Here is a 27,192-nt window from a genome sequence, read left to right on the forward strand (position 1 = left end):
AAATATTTAAACATGGCTACCCTGTTCCTCCTTAACCTTCGCTTCTCCAGACTAAACATCCCCAGCTCCCTAAGCCTCTCTTCGTAGGGCATGGATTCCAGACCTTTTACCATTTTGGCTGCCCTCCTCTGGGCACGTTCCAGCTTGTCAATATCCTTCTTTAATTGCGGTGACCAGAACTGAACACAATATTCCAGGTAAGTTCTGACCAATGCAGAGTAGAGTGGTACAATTACTTCCCTTGATCTAGACACTATGCTCTTATTGATGCATCCCAGAACTGTGTTGACTTTCTTGACTGCCACATCACACATAAGAACTTAAGAACTAGCCTGCTGGATCAGACCAGAGTCCATCTAGTCCAGCAATCTGCTACTCGCAGTGGCCCACCAGGTGCCTTTGGGAGCTCACGTGCAGGATGTGAAAGCAAAGGCCTTCTACTGCTGCTGCTCCTGAGCACCTGGTCTGCTAAGGCATTTGCAATCTCAGATCAAGGAGGATCAAGATTGGTAGCCATAGATCGACTTCTCCTCCATAAATCTGTCCAAACCCTTTTTAAAGCTTTCCAGGTGAGTGGCCATCACCACCTCCTGTGCCAGCATATTCCAAACACCAATCACACGTTGCGTGAAGAAGTGTTTCCTTTTATTAGTCCTAATTCTTCCCCCCAGCATTTTTCAATGAATGCCCCCTGGTTCTAGTATTGTGAGAAAGAGAGAAAAATTTCTCTCTGTCAACATTTTCTACCCCATGCATAATTTTATAGACTTCAATCATATTCCCCCTCAGACGTCTCCTCTCCAAACTAAAGAGTCCCAAACGCTGCAGCCTCTCCTCATAAGGAAGGTGCTCCAGTCCCTCAATCATCCTCGTTGCCCTTCTCTGCACTTTTTCTATCTCCTAGATATCCTTTTTGAGATGTGGCGACCAGAATTGAACACTGTACTCCAAGTACTTTTGACTCATGTTCAGTTTGTGGTCTACTAGGCTCCCAGATCCCTTTCACATGTAGCGTTGTCAAGCCAAGTGTCACCCACTGCATTTCATTTTTTTCTGCCCGAGTGTAGAATCTTGCGTTTATCTCTGTTCTTACAGTTGGCTAGAGATTGAGAACAAGGAAGGAGAGAGTTGGCAGAGGTATTTTTTTTTCCAAGTAGAAGAGGAGAAAGTGGTAGATTACAATCAGTCAGATTTCCTCCAGAGGCTGTGGAGTCTCAGGAAAAAAAAAAAAACCAATCCGCTGTGCTGATACCCTGATAAACCAAGCTACAAACAAGTAACTTAATACAATAACATTCGCCGAGCGCTGAGCTCTAAAAATAATTTGCCGCTCAGTTTTCTTGCCGCCAGGACAGATGAGCCGCTGTGTCTGTACCCCTCTGGAACCGGTCCTTTTAAAAGAATCTCATAATTTTGGACAGGGACAGGCCCCAAACCAATTTGGTCCACGCTCGGGGACAGCCGAGTAAAGAGAGCCCCGTAACAGGTTTGGGTAAATCTTCATTATCCTTTGAAGTGCAAATAGAACTCGAGGGTTTCCTGCAATGCCAATGTAAACAACTAGACGTCTGATTCACTGGGGACTCCAGGGATAAGAGAAGTCTTCTACGCTTCATTATCAGGTGGCTGTCGAGCGTTTTCGTGAATTAGGTCCCAGGGAACAGCAGTTTTAACACAAATCACACACCGCTTTGAAGTTCCCTTGCCCAGTGTGGGCATTTGCTGGGTTTGGTCCCATAGCCCCATTCCACCAGCAGAAGGGCTTTCGTCCTTCTACCAGAGGGAAGCCGCCTCTGCTGTCAGGATAGATCCATCCACGATAACACATTCTTGAAGCACACTGTGCACCCCCAAAACTGGTCTGCAATTGGTTTCGAGAGCCAGCGTGATTGGTTTCGAGAGCCGGCATAGTGTTCTGGTTAAGAGCCGGTGGATTCTAATCTGAAGAACTGGGTTTGATTCCCCCCTCTTCAACATGAGTGGGAGAGGCTTATCTGGTGAACCAGACATTTTTCTGCCCTCCCAACATTCCTGCTGGGTGACCTTGGGTTAGTCACTGTTCTTCGGAACTCTGTCAGCCCCCCTACCTCACTTTGAGGAGCAGCAGTGGCGTAGGAGGTTAAGAGCTCCTGTATCTAATCTGGAGGAACCGGGTTTGATTCCCAGCTCTGCCGCCTGAGCTGTGGAGGCTTATCTGGGGAATTCAGATTAGCCTGCGCACTCCCACACACGCCAGCTGGGTGACCTTGGGCTAGTCACAGCTTCTCGGAGCTCTCTCAGCCCCACCCACCTCACAGGGTGTTTGTTGTGAGTGAGGAAGGGCAGGGAGATTGTCAGCCCCTTTGAGTCTCCTGCAGGAGAGAAAGGGGGGATATAAATCCAAACTCTTCTTCTCTTCTGTTCTTCTTTGAGGTGTCTCTGGTGGGGAGAGGAAGGGAAAGGAGCTTGTGAGCCACCTTGAGTCTCCTTACAGGAGAGAAAGGGGGGATATAAATCCAAATTCCTCCTCCTGTCCTTCTTCTCTCTTCTTCTTGTGCTGCGTGGCAAACTCGGTAAAAAGGAACCGTTGGAACTGGCTGCTGTGAGTTTTCCGGGCCGTGTAGCCGTGGTCTGTAGTTTTCACTCTTAACATTTCGTCCACATTCATGGCTGGCATCTGCGGAGGCGTTTCCCGGTAAGATGTGTTTCTCTCTGTGGCACAGTGCGGTGTGATTGTATGGTGGGAAGAGAAATGCATCTTACTGTCTGAAGATGCCACCCATAGATGTGGGCGAAACGTTAGAGTCAAAAACTTGCCCAAGCACGGCCACACAGCCCAGAAAACGCACAACAGCCAGTTGATTCCGGACGGGAAAGCCTTCCACAATACATTGAAGTGCTGGAAATTTGCACACGTGTGCTTTTGCACATACACTGAGTGGCACAGGAACCATTTCTTCCGTGCGAAGTTTTGCCCCACGTTGGTATGCCTAAACATGTACTAAGCGCTGTTTTTGAAAGGGATTTAGTCATTTATTTGTATTGAAATTTAATTGTTTCGTTTTGATTTGTCGTTTAGTTGTATTATGATTTAATTTTGTTGTACACCACCCAGAGCCCTTCGGGGATAGGGCGGTATACAAAACCAAACAATAAATAAAATAAATCAATAAACATGGCAGGACCAGGGAGGTGGGTTTTTCCACGGCGAAATTTTGCAGCGCCGCGATATGAATCACAACGGCAGGGGTGAACGCGTGGACCTTCCCAATTAAATCATCACAACAGTTCTGTGCTTCTGTTCCCGCCCCCGCCCCCCACACACACACACACATGCCCACAACGAGAATGGTCAATTCAGAAATGTTTTCCAGCCGCCGCCCCATCGTCCTGGCAGTGCTGGATAGACTGAGGCCGAAAAACCTACGATGGGACGCTCCCGTATTTTCCCAGCCCTCACCTGGCAAGGTGTTTTCGGTGATACTATCTGCCGTAGAAATTGTGGACACCCTGAGACCAGGAGTCTGAAAGCAAAAACCGCAGCGCTCTGCGAGTTCGTAAGCTGCCCTGTGGCATTACCTCATATATCCCTCTTTGTCCAGGGGAGTTCAGACAGAAGGGTGAGTCCCAGCCGGCCTTGCTTTGTGTGTGCGCGCAGCAAGGAAACGTGAGACTTTCCCTTCTTCACTGAAGTGGCCCCCTGGCGTGGCGGGACTGATCTCTTGCCCACCCGCACAAAAGGGGTGCCCGGGAGATGGTGGCAGAGGGTCAGGGGATCACAAGTTCCCCGGGCGGAGGCGACTGAAGGCGTGCCAGCTTGTGCCAACATGCTCCTTAATTAAGCTCCGTCCCAGCCGGCATTAATTGGCCCCCTTGGCAACCGCTGCCGAGCGGCCGGTATCTGAACGGGCACAGAAAGCAGATGGCCCGCTTTGTTTCCCTCCCCCTCCGCGGAGACGTCCTCCCAGGTCATCCCCAAAGCTGGCCCGGCATCCCGTTTGTTTGTTCATTCAGAGCGCGCTTAACCGCTCTCTGCAGCGGAAGGGTTTTGATGCTTTGAAAAGCAAATCCCTCTCAGCCCTGGTGTGGCAGCCCACGATAAGACATCCAGCACTCGCCGAGGGTCTTCCTCTAGCCAGAGAAATAATCGTCCGCGAGTGAAGCCTTGGGTTGAAAAGAGTAGATTTTGTGACCGGGCTGGACTAACCCGAGCCAGGCAGTTCAGGTTCGAATATGCCCGAGCAATCGGTTCTGGTAGCAGCGTGCGGGCTTTGAAAATAATTGGGAAATAACATGGACTTGGTTGCAAGTGAGTTTGGGATAAAAAATGTTACCAAGAGGGGTCTGGCCATATGGCAGGGGTGGTCAATTATTTTTTCCATGGGGCCGCCTAAGAAACAGAAAATATTGTGGAGGGCCGGGCCAAAAGGCAGGGGGGCGAGGCGCTTTTGAAAACCCCGCAGAAGCCGGCAGCCAAGGCAACCGGCTTTTCGGGGCTTTCAAAGGCGCCTCGCTCCCCAGCAAGGCAGGGGGGCGAGGCGCTTTTGAAAGCCCCGCAGAAGTTGGCAGCCAAGGCAACCGGCTTCTGCGGGGCTTTCAAAGGCACCTCGCTCCCCAGCACAGCAGGGGGGCCAGTCAGGGTCATCTGGCGGGCCGGATGTGGCCCGCGGGCCGTATAATGCCCAGGTCTGCCATATGGAGATACGGAGAACAGGTGTACTTTGGCTGGAACCCAGCCCTCCACCTTTGGCTTCAGAATGCACCAGGTTGGTGTCGAGGTTAAGAGCAGGTACACTCTAATCTGGAGAACCGGGTTGAGCTATGCCACTTGAGCTATGGAGGCTTATCTGGGGAACCAGATTAGCTTGTGCACTCCAACACATGCCAGCTGGGTGACCTTGGGCGAGTTACAGTTCTTTGGAGTTCTCAGCCCCACCCACCACACAGGATGTTTGTGGGGGGGGGGGAGGAGACTGTTAACCCCCTTTGAGTCTCCTTACAGGATAGAAAGGGGGATATAAATCCAAACTCTTCCTCCTCTTTTCACCACAAGGTTGACAATCCATTTGGTTTGTGTATTGCAACCTCCTGGGGATTACTGGTTCATCCTTTTGCCGTACAGCCACACCTTCCTGCCCCTGGCAGTTTTCCAGCCTTTGTGTTTAGTGATGTAGTGGTTAAGAGCAGATGGTCTCTTATCTGCTGAGCCAGGTTTGATTCTTCACTTCTCCGCATGAGCAGCAGATGCTTATCTGGTGAACTGGGTTTGTTCCCCTGCTCCTACACATGAAGCCTGCCGGGTGACCTTCGGCTAGTCACAGTTCCCTCAGAACTCTCTCAACCCCACCTACTTCACAAGGTGTCTGGTGTGGGGAGGGGAAGGGAAGAAGTTTGTAAGCTTGGATGTTGTTGAAAGCTGGGGTGTTGAAAGCCTTTGACAATAGTTGGTAAGCTGCTTTGAGACTCCTTTCTGGTTGAGAAAAGCGAGGTATAAATCCAAACTCTCGAAAAGGAAGCAGCAGTGGCGTAGGAGGTTAAGAGCTCGTGTATCTAATCTGGAGGAACCGGGTTTGATTCCCCGCTCTGCCACCTGAGCTGTGGAGGCTTATCTGGGGAATTAGATTAGCCTGTACACTCCCACACACGCCAGCTGGGTGACCTTGGGCTAGTCACAGCTTTTCGGAGCTCTCTCAGCCCCACCCACCTCTCAGGGTGTTTGTTGTGAGGGGGGAAGGGCAAGGAGATTGTAAGCCCCTTTGAGTCTCCTGCAGGAGAGAAAGGGGGGTTATAAATCCAAACTCCTCCTCCCCCTCCTCCCCCTTCTTCTTCTTCTTCTTCTTCTTCTTCTTCTTCTTCTTCTTCTTCTTCTTCTTCTTCTTCTTCTTCTTCTTCTTCTTCTTCTTCATGTGAATCAGCATCAGGGAGTGAAAGGGGAAGAGATATCTCTGGTTGCCCATACTGGGTATAAGAATCTTGCCATAACTTGTCCTGAGGATGTCTGGGGCTGGCCCTTTCATAGATGTGTCATGGCAAGATGTGTTTTTTCTCTATGGCACCATGCGGAGTGATTTTTTTTAAAAAAATTGTATTGTATTCAGTTTTTGTTTATTCATCATAGGTATACATTAGGATTCATTCTCCTATTAGGTCTGTTGCCAGCCTTCTCGGTTGCCTGGTTGTTCTGGGTTGAAGTCTCTTCTTCCCCTTTCTGTTTTGTTTTGCACCCCACAGAACTACAAGTCTTTGAGGGATCATGAGGTTTAGAGAGTCCAAACAGTCTTCGTCCCTATCTGACGAAGAGAACTGACTCTCGAAAACTCGTACATTGAAATGTTTGCTGGTCTCTGATGTCCTACTGGACTCGAATCTAGCTGAGGTTACCAATTACTCCTTATTTAAATGATTGTGGCGGGTTGTGGTCACTTCTGCAGAGCTGTACCACCAGGCATATGGTTGAGGCACAGCTGTACTACCAAGCATATGGTTGAGGCACAGCTGTACCACCAAGCATATGGTTGAGGCACAGCTGTACCACCAGGCATATGGTTGAGGCACAGCTGTACTACCAAGCATATGGTTGAGGTACAGCTGTACCACCAAACGTATGGTTGAGACAGATCTGTACCATCAAGCATATGGTTGAGGCAGAGCTGTACCACCAAGCATATGGTTGAGTCAGAACTGTACCACCATGCATATGGTTGAGGCACAGCTGTACCACCATGCATATGGTTGAGACAGAGCTGTACCACCAGACATATGGTTGAGGCAGAGCTGTACCACCAAGCATATGGTTGAGGCATAACTGTACCACCATGCATATGGTTAAGGCCACCAAATACCATCTGGCCTCCCTTTCTACCTGCCCCCTTTCTCCCTGTTTCACTCCTCCCCCCTTCTTCCCTTCCCCTTTCCTTTTTTCCTGTTCCCTCCCTTTCCCCCTTTTTGGCCTTCCCTTTTGTCTTCTGTTCATCTTTATATTGAGGTGACACACCCCTATAGGATAGTTCCTGCTTCTTGGACCAAATTGATTGGATGATTGGAATGTTTTCAGTTTTAAAAAAAAATACTTATCTGTATTTCATACGTAATTTTTCTAACCTGATGTTAGTCGCCCCAAGCCCAGAAGGGAGGGCGGCTTGTCAGGTCCAATAAACTGAATTTAATGCTTTAAACTTCTCAATATGGGTTATATCTTACACCAAGCTAGGGCTGAGATAGAGATGGTTTGCCTCCCCATAGGGTAGTTGGACCTGTGATATTGTATTCCAGTCTGAAAAATAGCACAGCGGTGAAATCCAGAAGCCTGAAGCAGAGGTTGAGGAGGCCAAATCCTGCCTACTGTGCCATCTTGGAAGACTTTGGAGCAGAGGTCTCCAACCCAGGTGCCCCTCCAGATGTTCATGGACCACGATTCCCATCAGCCCCTGCCAGCATGGCCAGTTGGCAGAGCTGATGGGAATAATAGTCCGTGATCCCCTGGAAGGCATAGGTTGGACACCCCTGCTTTGGGGCATGTCAGATTCATTTGTTATGGAGGGGAAGGCTCAGCAGGCCCGATTGGGAGCAGAGTGGGTTTTTGCCAGGACTGTTGGATCCACAACGAGCTCACCAGGCCGAATTGGGAGCAGGGCGGGGTGCATACCTGGTCTGACGAGCCCGGAGCGCCGTTGGATCGGTGCCTACACTGACGAGCCCACAGCTGGCTCACTAGGCTAAGTTGACCTAATTTTAAAGCTGACTGTATGTATTAGTTTTTAAATGTATGTGAGCTGCTCGAAGCTTGGCTGTGGGCAGGGATGAGCAGGGTGTAAGTTTAATCAAGTAAAAATGAATTGAAAAGTTGTGGGAGGGGAGGGTTGCCTAGAAGAGGAAGAAGAATTGGATTTATATCCCCCCTTTCTCTCCTGCAGGAGACTCAAAGGGGCTTACAATCTCCTTTCCCTTCCCCCCCCCCACAACAAACACCCTGTGAGGTGGGTGGGGCTGAGAGAGCTGCAAAGAACTGTGACTAGCCCAAGGTCACCCAGCTGACATGTGTTGGAGTGCACAAGCTAATCTAGTTCATCAGATAAACCTGGGTAGCTTTAACCTGGATAGCTTTAAAAAGGGCTTGGACAGATTTATGGAGGAGAAGTTGATCTATGGCAGTGGTGGCGAACCTTTGGCACTCCAGATGTTATGGACTACAATTCCCATCAGCCCCTGCGAGCATGGGCAATTGGCTATGCTGGCAGGGGCTGATGGGAATTGTAGTCATAACATCTGGAGTGCCAAAGGTTCGCCACCACGGATCTCTGGCTACCAATCTTGATCCTCCTTGATCTCAGATTGCAAATGCCCTAGCAGACCAGGTGCTCGGGAGCAGCAGCAGCAGAAGGCCATTGCTTTCACCTCCTGCACGTGAGCTCCCAATGGCACCTGGTGGGCCACTGCGAGTAGCAGAGAGCTGGACTTGATGGACTCTGGTCTGATCCAGCAGGCTCGTTCTTATGTTCTTAAGCCTCCACAGCTCAAGTGGCAGAGCAGGGAATCAAAGCCGGTTCCCCAGATTAGAGTGCACCTGCCCTTAACCACAACACCACTCTGGCTCTAGCTGGCTTGCGGGCTCGATAAGTCCCTTCAAGGGGCCGCATCTGGCCCTCCGGGCCACGTGTTTGAGACCCCTGCTTCAGATGCATCTCCTTTGCACCCTTCGGCTGCCTAAACAGGGGCTTTGCACCCTGCCTCACCAGACTGCGTTGCCGGATAATTGTCAGGTCCCTGCAAACTCTCGGGGTCTCCCCAACCCATAATCTCCATTTGTCTGTGTCTGCAAAAGCGGCTGCGTTTCCCCCCCCCCTTCTCGACGAGCTTGCCCATCAACGAGAAAAATAGCGCCGGTGTCGGAGACATTAGGCCCCTTTCCCCGGGATTTATCTGAAAGCACTTTTGCCGCAGATAGCGATGGCGTTTTTATGTTTATTGAGGGTGTCATTAGCAAAGCAGATTTAAGGCGGGATGGGGCTGCTAACAATCGCCTCTCCCTTTTCCCATCAAAAAATGGCTCTATTAGCAAACTCGTGCGCAGCCTGCGAAGCGATGCATGTACCATCAGCCCAAAACGGGGCGGGCGAGTTTGCAGCTTGCGATCTCCTAGGACAGTGGTGGCGAGCCTACGGCACGTGTGCCAGAGGTGGCGCTCAGAGCCCTCTTTGTTGGCACGTGCACCGTCGCCCCAGTTTGGGCACTTGGCAGCGGCATATCACCAAGGGGGAAAGGGGTGCGCGACACGCTGGGCGTGTGCCCCTGCAGAGGTGTGGCGAGGGCGTACCTGGGGCGTGGCGAGGGGGTTTCGGGGCATTCAGGGGGCATTCCAGGGGCGGGCAAGGGCTTGGCAAGGGCACAGGGCACATGCGTCTCCCCTCGCTCCACCCCTGGCACTCGGTCTCTAAAAGGTTCGCCGTCACTGCCGTAGGAGAACAGCAGCGAAAGGTGCCCAAACCCCTTGGGGTCTCAGCCTCAGATTGAAGGACTGCAGGAGGAGCAGCCCTTGGAGCCCAAGAACATCGGTTGCTAGATCTGATCCCCTTCTGCTGCCCGTTGGAATTGGCCAGTTCTGAGCTGAACGTTTGACTGGTGGCCCTAGCTGACGTGCTAGGAGCCAGCACGGTGCAGCGGCTAAGAGTGGCGGTCTCTGATCTGGGGAGCTCGGTTCGATTCCCCGCTCCTCCAAGTGAAACTGATTGGGTGACCTTGGGCCAGCCACAGTTCTCTCAGAACTCCCTCAGCTCCAACTGCCTCACAAAGGGACTGTTGTGGGGAGGGGAGGTGATGGCAGCTGTAAGGTGCTTTGAGACTCCTCAGGGTGGAGAAAAGCAGAGTATAAAAACCAATCCACCTCCTCCTCCTCCTTCTCCTTCTTCTCCTTCTTCTCCTTCTCCCTTCTCATTCCTCTTCTTCCTCTTCTTCTCCTTCCTCTTCTTCTCCTCCTCCTCTTTCTCCCTCTTCCTCTTCTTCTTCTTCTTCCTTCTTCCTTCTTCTTCTTCTTCCTCTTCTTCTCCTCCTCCTTCTTCCTCTTCTTCCTCTTCTTCCTTCTTCCTTCTTCCTCCTCCTCCTCCTTCTTCTCCTCCTCCTCCTCCTCCTCCTCCTCCTCCTCCTCCTCCTTCTTCTTCTTCTTCTTCTCCTCCTCCTCCTCCTCCTCCTCCTCCTCCTCCTCCTCCTCCTCCTCCTCCTCCTCCTCCTCCTCCTCCTCCTCCAGTACATCAGAAAGAGCCTGCTGGATCAGACCAGAGTCCATCTAGCCCAGCACTCTGCTACTCGCAGTGGCCCACCAGGTGCCTTTGGGAGCTTACAGGCAGGAGGTGAAAGCAATTGCCTTCTGCTGCTGCTGCTGCTGCTCCTGAGCACCTGGTCTGCTAAGGCATTTGCAATCTCAGATCAAGGAGGATCAAGATTCTTCTTCCTGCATAGTCTAGGCATGCTGTTGTAAGGGGGAAGGGAAGGATGTTCCCTCCAGAGAGGGACTCTGCCTCAGTGGTAGAAGTTCTGCACTGTTCATAGAGATGGGGCAAGGTTTGGTCTCCAGAGACGAGAACCTTCAGCCACAAGAACGGGAAGATAGTTTCTGGTGGGCAGCCCTGTCGATGTGCAGTAGAACTGCCAAACAGATGGGAATCCGTAACATCAAAGAGACCGAGAAGATTTGGCGGGGGGGGGGGGGGGGATATGAGCTTCCTAGAGTCAAACATCAGGTCATATCTGACTCTCGTAGTCTTATACCCCCCCAAATCTTGATTGTTCCAAAGGCGCTACTGGACTCGAATGACTCTGTTGTGAGAGAAGGAAAGGGCTGTGCCTGGAGAGCCCCTTTCCAGACGCCTTGGGCAAGCCTGCAAATGGACCAGGTGGCCCGAGTCGGTTTGAGCCAGCTTCTTAGCCGCCCTGTGTCCTCCCAGCCCTTTCTCCAAGGGGCCAGTGCACCGGATTGTGTCCTGAGAGCCAGTACGGTGTAGTGGTTAAGAGCAGGTGCACTCTAATCTGGAGAACCGGGTTTGATTCCCTGCTCTGCCACTTCAACTGTGGAGGCTTATCTGGGGAACCAGATTAGCATGTGCGCTCCAACACAGCTAGGGCAAGTCACAGTTCTTTGGAGGAACAAGAAGAAGAAGAAGAGTTTGGATTTATATCCCCCCTTTCTCTCCTGCAGGAGACTCAAAGGGGCTGACAATCTCCTTGCCCTTCCCCCCTTACAACAAACACCCTGTGAGGTAGGTGGGGTTGAGAGCTCTGAGAAGCTGTGACTAGCCCAAGGTCACCCAGCTGGCGTGTGTGGGAGTGTACAGGCTAATCTGAATTCCCCAGATAAGCCTCCACTGCTCAGACGGCAGAGCGGGGAATCAAACCCGGTTCCTCCAGATTAGATACACGAGCTCTTAACCTCCTATGCCACTGCTGCTCCTCTCAGCCCCACTCACCTCACAGGGTATTTGTTGTGGGCGGGGGGGAAGGGGGGAGGGAAAGGAGATTATAAGCCCCTTTGAGTCTCCTTACAAAAGAGAGAGAGGGGATATAAATCCAAACTCTTCTCCATTTTGTCTTCAGAACAATTTTACGAGATATGGTAGAGAGCGAGAGGCAGCGAGTTAACAGTGAGGTTGACCCAACAGTGGCGATTGGAATCCAGATCTCTTCTGTCCTAATCTGAGCCACCAACTGCTTTCCCCTCCAGCTCTGTAATTCGTGCTTCAGAAAGCTCTGGGGCGGGGAGGTGGCTCTGGAGAAGGACCTCTGCCTCACACGCAGAAGGCTCCAAGCTCAATCCCCAGCATCTCCAGTTGAAGGGACCAGACAGCCGGGGAAGTGAATAACTTGTGCCTGAAACCCTGGAGGACGGCCGTGTGTCTGAGCAGACAATACAGACCTTGCAGGCCCGGGGGTCTGTTGCAGTGTAAGGCAGCTTTGTGTGTGCATGCATATCTCCGTCTGGGGCAGGGGTCTGCAACCTGCAGCTCTCCAGACGTTCGTGGACTACAATTCCCATCAGCCCCTGCCAGCTTGGCCAATTGGCCATGTTGGCTGGGGCTGATGGGATTTGTAGTCCATGAACATCTGGAGAGCCGCAGGTTGCAGACCCCTGGTCTGGGGTGTTCCTGGCTGCTGGCATTTCTCTGTAGCTGCAAATCTTATTTTATTAATTAATTGATTGATTGATTGATTGATTGATTGATTGATTGATTGATTGATTTAATATACCGCCCTCTCCCCGAAGGGCTCAGGGCGGTGAACAATACAATATCATATATAAAACATATTAAAAGTTTAAAAAATTACGTTCTAAAACAGTATCCCACGAACCCATATGCAACCCTCCCAAAAGAGAATAATGGGTCCCGATGATGTTAGGGACCCTATACAGCGGGGGGGGGGGGGGCGGATAGACCAGGGCACCCTCAGTGGCTGGTCTCTCCAAAGGCCCGGTGGAACAATTCGGTCTTGCAGACCCTGCGGAACTCTCCAAGGTCCCGCAGGGCCCAGACAGCTGGTGGTAAAGTGTTCCATATCATTTTTTATATATATATCATGCCATCAATAGGGTGTCGTGGCTTTTCCGGGCTGTATGGCCATGTTCAAGTAGCATTTTCTCCTGATGTTTCGCCTGCATCTGTGGCTGACATCTTCAGAGGATCACCAGATGCCAGCCACGGATGCAGGCGAAACGTCAGGAGAGAATGCTACTGGAACACGGCCATACAGCCCGGAAACCACACAGCGCTCCAGTGGCTCCGGCCGTGAAAGCCTTCGACAATACACACCATCGACGTTTGTGCAACTTCTTGGGAATCCAGATCTCCCCCGCCCAAGGAACTTGACTTTAGTTTCCACCAGGGAGAAGGGAGGGGTAAAAAGAAGGTCTCCCGTTAACAAAGGGCAGCCGGGGGTGGGCGCTGTCACGTTGGGTGGGGGCAAAGCGCCTCCAAACTGCCCTTTGCAACCCGGAGTGTCGCGACCTGCCCCCTCCGAACACGCGGCTGAAAATCGCACGCGATTGTCTTGTGCTCTTGTTCAGAGTTAAGCCTTTGGTCTGAAGTGCTCGTATGTTTTTTTTTCTTTTCTTCCCCCTCCCCTCCCTTCCCTTCCCTTCCCTTCCCTTCCCGTTCTGTTTTCTTTTCTTTTTTTTCTCTCCCTCTGGCTTGCCAGGGCCTGGGAGGAGTTTCATGGGCTGGTGAACAACAGCGGTCGCTGACAGGGCGCTCTCCCTCCCTCTCTCACCCACCCAGGGTAGGGCTTCATCTTTCTTCTTACATGATTGTGCGGACTCACCTCTCAGCCAGAGCCTCCTCTGGGCGTCCAGCAGCCCCGGGGCCCTCCTGCCAGAGAAAGCTGCTTCCGCCCCCACCCCCCTCCCAATCTCTGCAGATTTTGACTTGATCTCAGCATGGTGCCAAGGAGGGGAAACCTCTTTCTTATGGGGCGTTACGCTCCTGTAGCCCCTTACAAATGCCGGGCTGCTATACAGAGTGGTGTCACGTCTCACGTAGCTTCTGTGCACAGCCGGTGCGTACAGACCCAAGTGCTGCCAAGTCACAATCGACTTGCAGCTTTCGAGGCAAGAGGACATAAGAACATAAGTTGCTGAGTTTTAATGGCTTAATTTTATGTTGTATTATTTGCTGTTGGGAACAGCCATGTTGGGAGCCGCCTCGAGCCCTTCGGGGATGAGGCGGCCTACAAATTTAATAAATAATAATAATAAAAAAATAATAAGAAATAATAAAAACTAGCCTGCTGGATCAGACCAGAGTCCATCTAGTCCAGCACTCTGCTACTCGCAGTGGCCCACCAGGTGTCTTCGGGAGCTCACGTGCAGGATGTGAAAGCAAGGGCCTACTGCTCCTGCTGCTGCTCCCGAGCAGTGGAAAGCAGAGGTGGTTTGCCATTGCCTTCCTCTGCAGAGCCTTCCTTGGTGGGCTCCCAACGGACGACCTTGCTTAGCTTCTGAAGTCTGACGAGATTGGCTTGTACCAGGCAGCCCTTGCTCTTTAGTTACACTGCTGGCAGCCTGGTTTAAACAAGATGCTTTAGACCACAGGTGTCAAACTCGCGGCCCTCCAGATGTTATGGACTACAGTTCCCATCATCCCCTGCCATGCTGGCCGGGGATGATGGGAACTGTAGTCCACAACATCTGGAGGGCCGCGAGTTTGACAGCTATGCTTTAGACACATCGCTCCCAGGAGAATGATTTTTGCCTCCGCAAGATTCCCATTTAAATCTGGCCTTACCTTTCCAGACTTCTCAGTAATCCTCAGTGCGGCAAAATAAAACATCCTGTGTGCCCACACTTACCCATGTTAGCCATTGGTGGCCTCCATTGGAGGAGGGGGTAGAGAACTCTAAATGTTCCCGACTGGTCGCCTGAATGGGATTTGCCACTCGCCACAGGTGACCAGGCGAGTCATGTTTTGCGTCCCCGCACCAAACCCAGCTCTTCCGGCAACGCGGGACCCGTCCCCTATTTGTGATCACGCGCTGCCTGTGTGCAAGGCACCCACATAACAAGGAGGGAGGCCTCGCGAGGCTGAGAGGTTTGTCTTCAGCTTGCCTGTGTCGTGTGGATGTCGGGCGCTAGAGCGGGGGGCGGACGGAGGGCCCCAGTTTTGCAAACTCAGTCAGTTGGCCCGGGCCGGCACACAGTGGTGGGATCCAAAAATTTTAGTAACGGGTTCCCATGGTGGTGGGATTCAAACTGTGGTGTAGTGCCAATGGGGCTGGGCGGGGCACGATGGGGGCGGGGCATTCCTGGGCGGAGCTGTGGCAAGGACGCAGCCACTGTGCCGGTCCTTGGGCGGGAAACGAATGCACACAGGCGCAGGCTGCCATGCATACCGGTGCACCTCCTGCTAGACTGCTTCAAGTTCTGCGTGCTACTGCTGAGAGGAGGGTGTAACTAAGGCAAAAATCACGTGGCAAAATCACCAATTAGTAACCCCCTCTTGGCACACACAAATAATTAGTTACCTACTCTCGGGAACCTGTGAGAACATGCTGGATCCCACCTCTGCCGGCACAGCTTGCAACCCACCAATCCCAGCAAGCGAAACATAGTATATCAGCCCTACATAGAAGCCCGTGCCTCGTTGGTCGTGATCATTTTGGAACTGCCAAAACAGAAGGGGGGAAGGCTGCTAATTCCCTGGTGGTCGCAAGCCACACGGTTGGGAGTCTGTTCTTGGCCTTCTGGAGTACCACTTTGGCAGGCCTGGGATCGCTGGCTTTTGTTTGCAGAACTGGGACATAAGCGGATGGGGCAGACGAGCAGGGTTGGGACCCCAACCTGGACCCTGGAGGGAGGGGCCCCCCCAACCCCTCCCCATACCACGAGTGTTAATTTGAAACACCGAATCCCGTGCTGGAGGGCTCAGTGGGGCTGCTTGCGGGGGAGACGGGTGGCATCATCGTGGCTCCCGTGCCATTATCACTTGAAGGAGAGGATGGGGCCGCTCGTGAGCAGAGCATGTCTCCTGACAAAATGGAGGGGGGAGGGCACCTTCTTGGCCCCGGCAGAGTCCCCTCCACTCCCTTTTCCTCGGTCATTTGGATTGTGGGGAAATGCTTTGTGGGGCTGAGAGCTGGCCCATAGGGGGCGCCCTGCAGCATCCCAAGCCCCGAGGTCTCCGGAGCAAACCTCCTTGCCCTTTCTTGCTAGACTCACTCTGCCTGTGGTGGAAACAGGGCAGACGAATGGTTATGTTATATATTTTTCCTTGCCGCTGTTGCTTCAACTTATTGCAGGAACCCTTTTACGGAGGAGTGATTGTGGAGCACCACCCGTTCACGGTTTTTATTGTTAGATAGTTTGGGCCCATCCCCTCCCTTAGCTTCCTGCCCGGAAAACCCTAAGGGGTTGGCGTGAGCGGGCTTCGGCTCGACAGCGCTTCTCCCGCACACCATTTCGGGTGGCCGCCGTGGCGATCTGCCGCAGAACAGGTGGATCTGAGTCGCGCGGCTCCTTAGAAAGCAGCACATTTTTCAGGGCATGACTTTTCAACAGGCAGATGAGGAGCCCGACGACTCTCACACCCCGGAAATCCTGTCGGTCTGTAAGGGGCTGCCTTCAGACTCGAATCCGTACTCTGCCTCAGAAAAAGATGTTGGAAGGGTCAATTGAGGGGCAGCAGTCCGTGAGACATTTTCATATAATGTTTGAATGGCGTAGTGGCGTAGGAGGTTAAGAGCTTGTGTATCTAATCTGGAGGAACCGGGTTTGATTCCCAGCTCTGCCACCTGAGCTGTGGAGGCTTATCTGGGGAATTCAGATTAGCCTGGGCACTCCCACACACGCCAGCTGGGTGACCTTGGGCGAGTCACAGCTTCTCGGAGCTTTCTCAGCCCCACCCACTTCACAGGGTGTTTGTTGTAAGGGGGGAAGGGCAAGGAGACTGTAAGCCCCTTTGAGTCTCCTGCAGGAGAGAAAGGGGGGATATAAATCCAAACTCTTCTTCTTCTATTGTATTTGAATTATGTCAGCCGCCTCAAGCCCGGAAGGGGAGGAGCGGCCGATTAAATCGAATGAATAAATCGAATAAATAACAAATAAACTGAATAAATAAATAACCATAAATAAAAATTGTATGCTTCCGGAGGAGGGTGGCTAATAAATTTAGATAAATAAATATAGTCCCAAACAAATATGAGAATGATCATTCATTTGTATGTGCTGCCTTTGTCAAAAGCCGTTATTTAGTGTATTATGTTGTTGTGTAATTAAACTGAATGCCAAAAGTGTATTTTTGCTTTCAAACTTTCAAACGGATGGTGGGAGCAGGGCTAGGTTGGCACTAGGACCCAGGCGGGGCATTCTACCACAAAGGAGGCCCAACACGTTTAGTTGTGTGGAGGAGGATATACAACCCTACGAACATCTTTTTCTGAGACAGAGCATAGCAGTTTATTAGTAGACTTTCAGGTGGTTTTATCCCAAGTCTCGAGCCACCCATGCAGTTTGCCCGATTCCAGCCGGAGAAGGTGGGCAAAGAGCCGGGCTCCTTTGGAACGCGGCGGAGGGCAAGCGAGGTTGCTCGGCGGAGCCAGCGACTGACCCAGGCCAAAATGGGAGAGAAAGGATGATGATAGCCGAACCTCCGCTAGTATAGGGGTCTTTGACCTGCGACTCTCCAGATGTTCGTGGACTTCAGATCCCATCAGCCCCTGCCCTGCCATTGGCCATGCTGGCAGGGGCTGATGGGAATTGTAGTCCGTGGATATCTGGAGAGCCGCAGGTTGCAGACCCCTGAGCTAGGGCAAGAACACTCCATGTGACCCGACAGATACCTGGAGTGGTTTCAGTGGGCCGATGTCAGAGCAGAATCCCTCGCGGGGGCTGGGGGCTTTGTGCTTACCCACCATTTCTTTGTGGGGGGTGGGGGGTGGGCAGTCCTTTTTCCATGCTGAGGGAAGCACCGAGCCCCATGTGGGAGGAGTCCTTCTCCCTCCCTTGTGTCCCATTCAAATCAAGCCCAAGTTTGCTCTGCTTGCTTTGCTGGTGTGAAGCAACGGATCCCCTGCAGCTGAGCCATCGCAGTCGCTGCAAAGGAAATGCCAGTTCCTTCTTATTCAACCGAAACGTTGGCTCTTCGCAAGCCATTTTCCCAAGCTGCAAAGCTCCCTTCTGAATCTTCCTGCAGGGTCCACCTGAACTGACTGCCCATTGGCTTTCTTAGAATCACTGTGTGAGCCAGCGTGGCAGCGTCCCGTGTTGTGCCACCCTTGGCACCTGTGCATGTCAGGAAGTGTTCCTGTCCAGTGGCAGCTGTCTGGAATTCAGATTTGCATCTGTTCTGACCTCAGTCACTGCTCTAACCCTCCGTTGGGTGGCATTCGATGGAACGTTTTGTCATCCTCCCCTAGCATTCGAGCCCACTCTTGGCATCTAAAGGTCAGAGTTCAGACCCCGGCTAGCCCGCTCCCATCAGATCTTGGGAGCGAAGTGGGGTCATCTCTGGAGCAGCAGTGGCGTAGTGGCTAAGAGCAATGACTAAGAGCAGGTGCACTCTGATCTGGAGGAACTGGGTTTGATTCCCAGCTCTGCCACCTGAGCTGTGGAGGCTTATCTGGGGAATTCAGATTAGCCTGTACACTCCCACACACGCCAGCTGGGTGACCTTGGGCTAGTCACAGCTTCTCGGAGCTCTCTCAGCCCCACCTACCTCACAGGGTGTTTGTTGTGAGGGGGGAAGGGCAAGGAGATTGTAAGCCCCTTTGAGTCTCCTATAGGAGAGAAAGGGGGGATATAAATCCAAAGTCCTCTTAGTACTGAGTTGGGAGACCACTACAAGACGTCTAGGGTTGCAAGTTGGAGACCATTAGTGGCAAACCACCTACATCCTCCTCTTGCCTTGAAAATCCCACAGGACATCCATAGGTCGGCTGCAACTGGACGATACTGTCCACCCCCCACGGCCAATGTTTGTTTGCCAACAGGGGAACTTCTAATCTTCGCTGCTGCGGGTCCCCTGCTTTTCTAAACCAGCAAGGCCTTGCAGGGCAAAGCTCCTTTGCATGCCTGTGTTTGTGTGCCCATTTCATAGAACCATAGAGTTGGAAGAGACCTCAAAGGCCATCAAGTCTTACTGTTCAGGGGACTCTCCTTGGAGGCTGGTTTGAAGAGGGAAACTCCTGAGCACGGCCACTCAGCAGAAGAGAGTAAGAGGAGGCTGAGTATACCCAGGAAAAGATTATTTATATTTTATTAAGGGACTAGATCCTGTCAGATGAGTGACTGGCCAAATCTACCATGTATTAGATTAAGCATCAAGGAGAAGACTAAATAGAATCCCTATTTCTTCCCTCCTGTTCTGCAGTGTAAATGATTAGAGGGTGGCAGACAAGGGTAGATACAACCCACAGTTCTAGTGGTGTTTCAGAAAACAGTTGTTGCAATTCCAGATTCCACACAGCCACCTTTGAGCAATGTCTGTACGCTATTCCTGCCGCATGTCCTCTTTTCCTTGCCTGGGGATGCAGGCATGTTGGTCGCAAACTGTTTCCAAGCATCGCATTCCAAGAACGAAACGCAGTCGCCCTGGACGATGGGTTTCCTCTAACCTTCTTTCTCCCTTTCTCTTTCAGGGATAACTCAAGCTTCCGAAATACCAAGATCACTTTGTGAGGAGGGGAAGGGCGGCGCTCGGCTCTTCCTCCTCCATCTGGCCCAGACAAAAGGGGGAGGGGGTATCCCCACGCAGGCCCCGCAGTCTCGGCCTGCCGAGGAGGTTTGCACCTTTCCCCTGGGCTTTTCCCGCCTGTATCAAAGACTGACCTCCTAGCGCCCAAACGTCTTGGCTGGCTGAGCGGGTGGCTTTTCCGTGGTGTTCCTCAGCGGCCTCGGGCGCCTCCTGCCTCGCTTCTGTTTGATGCGGAGGATCCTTCTATCAAGGGCCTTTTTGCTGCCCAGGGATTTTTCAGTATTACGAGCATCTCTGCATCCTGCCACGGAGGCAGCCTGATGATTGGCAAATTGCCCCCCTCCCTGTTCACCTCTGCCAATAAATAATGAGGCCTCTGTTCCTGCTTTGTTGTTTGTGTGTGCATGGGTGCCTGTGTGTGAAATGCCCTGACCTGAATGGCCCAGGACGGCCCAATCGCATCAGATCTTGGAAGCTAAGCAGAGTCGTCCCTTCTTAGCACTTGGAAGACCATCAAGGAAGTCCAGGGTCACTAAGCACAGAGGCAGGCAGTGTGGCAAACCACCTCCGTTAATCTCTTACCTTGAAAACTCAGCAGGATGGACATCTGTCCAAACAGGGTCTTGGACAGATTTATGGAGGAGAAGTTGATTTATGGCTACCAATCTTGATCCTCTTTGATCTGAGATTGCAAATGCCTTAACAGTCCAGGTGCTCGGGAGCAACAGCCGCAGAAGGCCATTGCTTTCAACTCCTGCAGGTGAGCTCCCCAAGGCACCTGGTGGGCCACTGCGAGTAGCAGAGAGCTGGACTAGATGGACTCTGGTCTGATCCAGCTGGCTTGTTCTTATGTTCTTATTAGTTGGCTGAAAACTGGCATCACTTTACCCCGACCTAAACAGCCAAGGCTAGCCTGATCTCATCAGATCTTGGAAGTTGAGCAGGTTAGCCCTGGTTGCTGCTTGGGCGGGAGACCACCAAAGAAGTCCAAGGTTGCAATGCAGAGGCTGGCAATGGCAAACCACCTCCGAGTGTCCCGTGGCTGAAAACCGTATGGGATCGCCATGGCAGCACTTTATTTTGACCTGGATGGCCAAGGTAGCCCAATTGGGGCCATCCATTCTTAGTACTTAGCTGGAAAACCATTGAAGAAGCCCAGGGTTGCTACGCAGAGGAAGGCAGTGGCAAACCACCTCTCTTTGTCTCTTGCCTTGAAGTCTCAGAAGCTACGCAGGGTCAGCCCTGATTAGTGCTTGGATGGGAGACTACGAAGGAAGTCCAGGGTTGCCATGCAGAGGAAGGCAAGCCCGTTCATCTCTTGCCTTCAGATTTGGGAAACTAAGGGTCTGCCATTCTTAGTACTCGGATGGGAGACCACCTAGGACCGTGGTGGCAAACCTATGGAACTCCAGATGTTCATGGACTGCAATTCCCATCAACCCCTGCTGATGGGAATTGTAGTCCATGAACATCTGGAGTACCATAGGTTTGCCACCACTGACCTAGGACAGTGGTGGTGAACCTATGGCACTCCAGATGTTCATGGACTACAATTCCCATTGGGGCAGTTCCCAATTGGCCATGCTGGCAGGGGCTGATGAGAGTTGTAGTCCATGAACATCTGAAGTGCCCTAGATTCACCACCACCGACCTAGGAGCTCCAGGGATGCTACAGAGGAAGGCAATGGCAAATCACCTCTGTTTGTCTCTTGCTTTGAAATCTCAGAAGCTAAGCAGGGTTAGGCCTGGTTAGTACTTAGATGGGAAACCTCCATGAAGTCGGGTTATGCAGAGGAGAGCAATGGCCAACCACCTCTCATCGTGTTTTGCCTTGAAAACCTTACAGGTTTGCGTGAGCCGGCTGCAAGCATGACAGCACTTCACATGCATAAGTGTGAATTATTAGTTATTTTATTTATATGCATCCTTTCTGTGGCACCATTCCACCTGATCAGGATCCACAAGGCCGTGAACATTAAGAAAAAATTAAAATATTTGTGAAATTAAAAATACCGCTTATAATCCAGTTATAAACTCATAAACCATGCTAGAAGGAAATCTAGTTACCATTATTTGAGATAAGTTAAACAAAATGAAAAAAAAGTCTTTGTCCACTGGCAAAAAGACAGCACTAGACCGGGGACTGATGATTCCCACGGGAAGGGCGTTCCAAAGGTTTGGTCCCACAACTGAAAAACTCATTTTTTCTTGTGCCACCCATCTAGCTTCAGATGGCAGGGGCAATGAAAGCGGAGTCTCTGAAGATCGTGGGAGTATGTGGGTAGGTTCACGTGGGAGGAGGTGACAGTATGGCAACCCGCTTGGGCCAGTTGAAGGGGAAATCCAAGTTCCTTCCTCGGCTCTTGAACCTCACTTGTTCCAGGGGATCTATTTGTCCTTTCGACAGACCGTTTGAAACTCCAACCGTCTTGAATGAACAAGAAGCAGCAGATTAATTGCTATGAACCTTCGGTTGAAAAGATCCGAAGAAGCGGACCAATATCCTGCTACAGTTCTGCAGTGAGGAATATCATGTTCCAATTCTAAGTTCTTCAATTGAGACTATAGTCGCCGGGCACAACAGGTATATGCTTCTGGTACTCAAAGGGCAGCCTCGACTCCCGCGTTTTAACTTTTATTATTCAGATAAGCATGGGTCCCCAACCATTTCCAATATTGGTTATGTGTGGGGGGCGGGGGGGGGGGTGGGCTGAGATGGGCTCTCTGCCATAATAGCTCGTGGGTGATAGGAGCAAAAGCAATATATCCATGTTCCGGGAGCTTAAATAGCTGCAGACTCTTTCCCACCACGTTGCATTAATTGTTTTGCAAATGACAGCACTTAAGGACTTAGTCTTGCTTTCAGCCCCAGCTGTGCAACAAACGAATCGCTGCTGTTTCATCTGCTCTCGCGCTCAGTGTACAAGCCTGTACAAAGGATGCAGCCCGCTGTTCCAACTGAAAATGCCGCCGTCCCACAGCGTTCTTATCTTTCCGATTAGATGCCGTTCAGGCATGTCTCAATACAGGTTTCGTTTCAGCTCATTCCTCCTCTGAACATACTCAGTTGCTCCCCAAAAAATCAAAGCAAGCCCATAAGAGGAAGGGCAGCATATAAATATCTATATATATAAAAAGCAAACCATGACTTTGTTAGTCTCTCCCTAATGCTGAAACGGCTGGACGGATCGCCCCCAAATTTTCACATGACGTTCCTCCCTGTTGCAGGCAGGTAATTGGACCTTCAAGTCGCCAAAAGTCCATACCTGAGCCAGGTAAAACGTCTTTTTCCTGGCGCACCAGGCCATGAAGCTGTTTGTGTTTAACTGTCACCCTTAGAATGTCCGTGCAGCCTGTCTGTCTGTGGCCTGAGGGCTTGGGATGAGGGCTTAGGATGTTCGTGCAGATGGGCAGAGATGAACAGGGAAAACAGTAAATAGGTAACACTGTTAGGTAATACGAGTGGAAGTGAAACACACACACTCTTTGCCGTGTGAGACGTCAGGTGGGGTCCCCCCCCCCCTCACACGCAGGTAACTTTCACTCTCTGTGCCTCACCCACTGCTACCATACAATACACATCCAGCTCATCCTCACACACCTCACTCTGCCCTCCCTCACATCCAACCACCACTTACCCACTTCCTCACCCATATTCGCCACAGCTCTCTTTTACTACAAGCGAGCTGGAGTTTGCCTTTTTCTTCTAAGAAAATCCGCGGGGTGGGGGCGAACCAACACTACCGGCTCCGCTTCTTTTGCACATGGCCCTTTAAGAACCCAGGGAGCTGGCCTCGAACTGGGATAGCCTCCTTGCCCCAGTTCTGCCTTACCCAAGCCAGGACTGTGCGTGTCAACCAGCCTCATGGACAGCGGGATTCGCACTCTGGACAGTGCCATTGTGGAATGGAAAGGGTTACTTTATACTAAAAAACAAGACAGCACCATATAATGATGCGCATTGAAAAGGGAAAGAGGGATTTCATTTGACCACCCCAAAAGGCTATGCTGCGGATCATTGGACCTACATGGACAGCTGTGTGGGTTGCGGACTGTGATGAGAAGGACAATTGCCACAGCAATGCATGGCCGGGCCTGCTAGTAAGAAATAAATGCGGAACGAAGGTTTTAATTATATATACATCAACCTAGAGATAACTTTTAATCAAAGATGAGATTGCTGGAAGTCAATACATAATGTGTAAATGACGTTCTGTTCTCTTTTTTTGAGTTTGTATGTTGTGTTTGTTTTATGTGTGAGAAAGTAGGAACTGTATATCCCCCCCCCCTCAAAAAAGTAGTTCAGGGCAGAATGCCCAGATCTCCTGTTCTCAGTTTTAACCTCCCAGCAACCCTGTGGAGGTTTGTTTGTTGGTTTATTAATTATATTTATAAACCGCCCTCCCCCAAAGGGCTCAGGGCGGTGTACAACAGTAAAATATATTTGATAACGTATTAAAATCACAACATTAAAACCACTTGCATTTCCCACTGAAATAAATCCAATTCTAATTAAATTTCTTAAATTCAGGAACCATAACTTAACTGATGGCGACATGCCCTCCTCCCACCTCAACCTCGGTGGACAGAAAGTGACTGACTCAAGGTCACTCAGTCAGTTTTGTGGCTCAAAGGGAATTCTAACCATAACACAGAGGTGGGATCCAGCAGGTTCTCACCAGTTCCCGAGAGTGGGTTACTAATTATTGGTGTGTGCCGAGAGGGGGTTACTAATTGGGTCCGCTTTTCCGTTAGAAACTCCATTAGGAATCATGAAGTCCTGTTGTTTCCTATGTGGCTGGTTAGCGAAGGTAGAAAACGGGATAATTCTCCCTGTTGGGCTGTTTTCAAAACATGTTTTAGAAATATGGTAAAGTTCCTTGTTGAAGGAAAGTCTCCTTCTTTTGATTTCTAGAAACAAAATTAAGTATTTGAAAGTATTAAGTATTCGACAGGCAGTCGATTAGCAGAGAAGTAGTTGTTTCTGTTGGCAGTAGAGGATAGGACTTGCTATAATGAGTTTAAATTATGGACAGAAAGAGACCAGCTGGAAATTAGGAACTTTTTTTTACAGTAAGAGTTTTTTACAGTAACAGAGAAATTATTAATGCCCCGCCCCCGGAATGCCCAGCCACGCCCCCGTCGTGCCCCACCCAGCCCCATTGGCGCTACGCCACTGTTTGAATCCCACCACCATGGGAACCTGTTGCTAAAATTTTTGGATCCCACCACTGCCATAACCCCATACTGCCTCAACATTATTGTTGGCTTGTTGTGGGTTTTTGCCTCACCCCTCTCCCTGCAAGGAAGGGGAACGGCTCTGTTTCCTGCTTTGCGAAATATAGATGTGGACCCAACGGGAGCCGTTTACCTTCGGTCACGACCAGCAGGCCTCTTTCGTGGTCTGCGGTGCTGACGAGATAGCCTCTTCTTGCCAAGTTGCCGGGTGTACCTGTAAGAAAAAGGAGATGTGGCAAGAAAACCATTTCTGCTCGGCGCCAACTCGGGATGGCATGCCAGTTTTTTAGGCTTAACTTGGGCTGGGAACACCTTGAACTCAGGTCAGAGAGAAACAATCAGCCACACTGAAGGGAAGAGCGGCAGGAGAGGATGGAACAGAAGAAACCAGAAAGTCTAGGTTGTACAAATGGATTCACAGGGTTGGCAACTACCAGGTTTGGGATATTTATTTTTATTTGTTTATGGGTTTTGTATACCGCCCTACCCCCGAAGGGCTCTGGGCGGTGCACAACATAGTTTCCTCTTACAGCACATACAAACAAAACCCCATTAAAATTAAAACACAGCGGTAAAATTAACAAAGATGGCGTCACGCAATAAACCCCAATTAAAACCCTCCCAAAGAGGGGGGGAGCAGAACGAAAAAGTGGGTCCCGTAGATGGCAAAGGGAACTCCGAGCCGGAGGAATAAAAGTAAGGTGACCAAATTTTTACTCCTGTAACCCGGGGGGCGTGTGCGCGCGCACCCTGCACGGCTGCAGGAGCACACTGCCTTTTGCGGCGCTCCCCGGTCAGGAAACAGGGAAGCGCCCCAGAAGGCAGTGCGGCAGCGCAGGAGGCGCACACGGCCGCAGGAGCGCATTGCCTAATCGGGACAATTTTAAAACCCCATGGGACACGGGACACATTGCGGAAAAGCGTGAGTGTCCCGCCAAAAGCGGGATGGCTGGTCACCTTAAATAAAAGGGGCACTTCAATCAGCGGCTGGACACTCCAAAGGCCCGGTGGAACAACTCAGTCTTACAGGCCCTGCGGAATTCACCAAGATCCCGCAGGGCCGGGACAGCTGGAGGGAGAGTGTTCCACCAGGCAGGGGCCAGGGCTGAGAAGGCCCTAGCCTGAGTGGAGGCCAGCCGCATCATTGAGGGGCCGGGAACCACCAGCAAATTGGCCTCCTGAGGCCAATTTATAAATATAAATATTCCTGAGGGTTTGCGGTGGAGGTGGGGAGGGGAGGGGAGGGGAGGAAAGATCTTAGCTGGGTGTACTGCCATCACATCCACCTTCCAAAGCAGCCATTTTCTCCAAGAGAACTGATCACTGATGTCAGGAGATGTTGCCATTCCTCACAAGCTGGAGGTTGGCAACTGTACTTACCACATAGCTCGCCCGTGGAGGTGATGCACAGCTGGCGGACACCAGCCAACATCTGCAGCCCAAGATAGGAACGACCCTGCTTCTCCTCGCCTGGCTGCTGTGTGTGTCTCAGTCCTCCCTTGCACCTTGACCACCCAGGAGGTGAAGTCAGGGGTCCCTGGTGCCTGATTCCACACGGCACCGCTTCAGAATGCATCCAGGCGTCCGTGTGGCAGCTGTGCTCCCCAGAACCACACACTCTAGCAAATCCACCCTGTGTGACCCTCCTAGACTGGGACCTTGGGATGCCTGTTGAATGAGAGCTCAACGTTGCTCCATCCTGAGATCTTTCCACAGCCTCTGAGAAGTCCTGCTTCTTCTTCGGCGACCTGGAAACAGTTTCGATGTGTCTCTCGCGAGTCAGACGTCCGAAGGGCGAGGGCTGGGAGTCCACCACAGACATCTTGAGAGGATGAGGCAGGTCTCCGGAGGCATGGGCTTCGGCCCCTCGGCCTCCAGAACCCAATGTGAACCAGAGGCCCAAGGGGAACGAGAGTCTCGACCCACAGACGGCCCGGCTGCCCCCGCCCCGCTTCAGCAAACTCACTTGACAAGGTTTTCCCATTCACTGAGGCGTTTCTGCGGCAACCACCCGGATCTGCCCCAGTGTGCAGGACAATAGTGTCGCCGGAGTGGAAAAGGAGAACTCGGCCAGACGAGGCAGTCAGCAAATAGGAACAGCTGTGCAACAGAGCCCTTGGAGGGGGGGTGGGAGGGGGGTGAAAAGATGAGTTGCCAAGGTTCACCTGGGGGGGATTCCTGGACAGAGGAAGGGGAAGGGAATCTCAGGTCGATTCCGCACTTGTGTTATCGACCTAAGTTTGAGCTGCGTTCGACCTAAGTGCTCCGCACAACCACTGGGATCAACGTGGTTTTGTACCAGCTTCGCCCCGTGTAACGGTCCAATTTCCGACACCAGTTGGGAACTACTACTTTTTCAGGGAACCCCGCTCGAACTCAGCTTGATTCCAGTAAAGTGCGGAATCTCTGGTGCCAGGAGTCCCCCATTCAGCCAATCACAGCTGAGTGTTTCGGGCATGCGTACAGCTGGCCAATCAAAAAATGCCACCTTCATCCCTCCATTCCTGTGGCAGTTTTTTTTAATAACGTGTGTGGGGATAGACGGAACATGGCCGTAGAACAGTAGCCAATCGGAACAGAGCAGCGAAGAGGCACAGGATGATTCTGCCCTCCGAGCTGGGATCAAGCTGGTTGCAGTGGGGAACAACAATGGCTTCGACCTAGGTCAGTACCCTTCTCAGGGAACTGGGTCAAACCTATTTTACTCATGTGCAGAATCGCCCTCAGTGTAGATTTGATGCTGTAGAAGTGCTGGTTCTAACCTTTAAGGCAGGGGGTCTTCAAACTATGGCCCTCCAGATGTTCATAG

General features: G+C 51.4%; 2 protein-coding genes across 3 annotated transcripts in view; one reads left to right on the plus strand and one right to left on the minus strand.

Moving 5' to 3' along the window:
* Positions 1 to 19,524, plus strand: part of EIF4E2 (eukaryotic translation initiation factor 4E family member 2) — a 63,145-nt gene extending 43,621 nt beyond the window's left edge. Inside the window, exons 7-8 of one of the 2 annotated variants that reach the window (XM_048506400.1) lie at positions 13,159 to 13,239; positions 19,090 to 19,524. In XM_048506400.1, the coding sequence (XP_048362357.1) occupies positions 13,159 to 13,204 (46 nt within the window). In that variant the 3' untranslated portion in view covers positions 13,205 to 13,239; positions 19,090 to 19,524. The remainder of the gene's footprint in view (positions 1 to 13,158; positions 13,240 to 19,089) is intronic. The other variant, XM_048506401.1, reaches the window with a different exon arrangement.
* LOC125438536 lies at positions 19,283 to 26,367 on the minus strand. Its single transcript, XM_048506966.1, has 3 exons — positions 25,764 to 26,367; positions 24,517 to 24,597; positions 19,283 to 19,446 (listed from the first exon to the last, which is right to left on the minus strand). The coding sequence occupies exons 1-3, from the start codon at positions 26,365 to 26,367 to the stop codon at positions 19,283 to 19,285; spliced, it is 849 nt and encodes a 282-aa protein (XP_048362923.1).
* Between the last annotated feature and the right edge of the window lie 825 nt (positions 26,368 to 27,192).

Source organism: Sphaerodactylus townsendi, linkage group LG08, assembly GCF_021028975.2.
Source record: "Sphaerodactylus townsendi isolate TG3544 linkage group LG08, MPM_Stown_v2.3, whole genome shotgun sequence".
NCBI classification, from domain to species: Eukaryota; Metazoa; Chordata; class Lepidosauria; order Squamata; family Sphaerodactylidae; genus Sphaerodactylus; species Sphaerodactylus townsendi.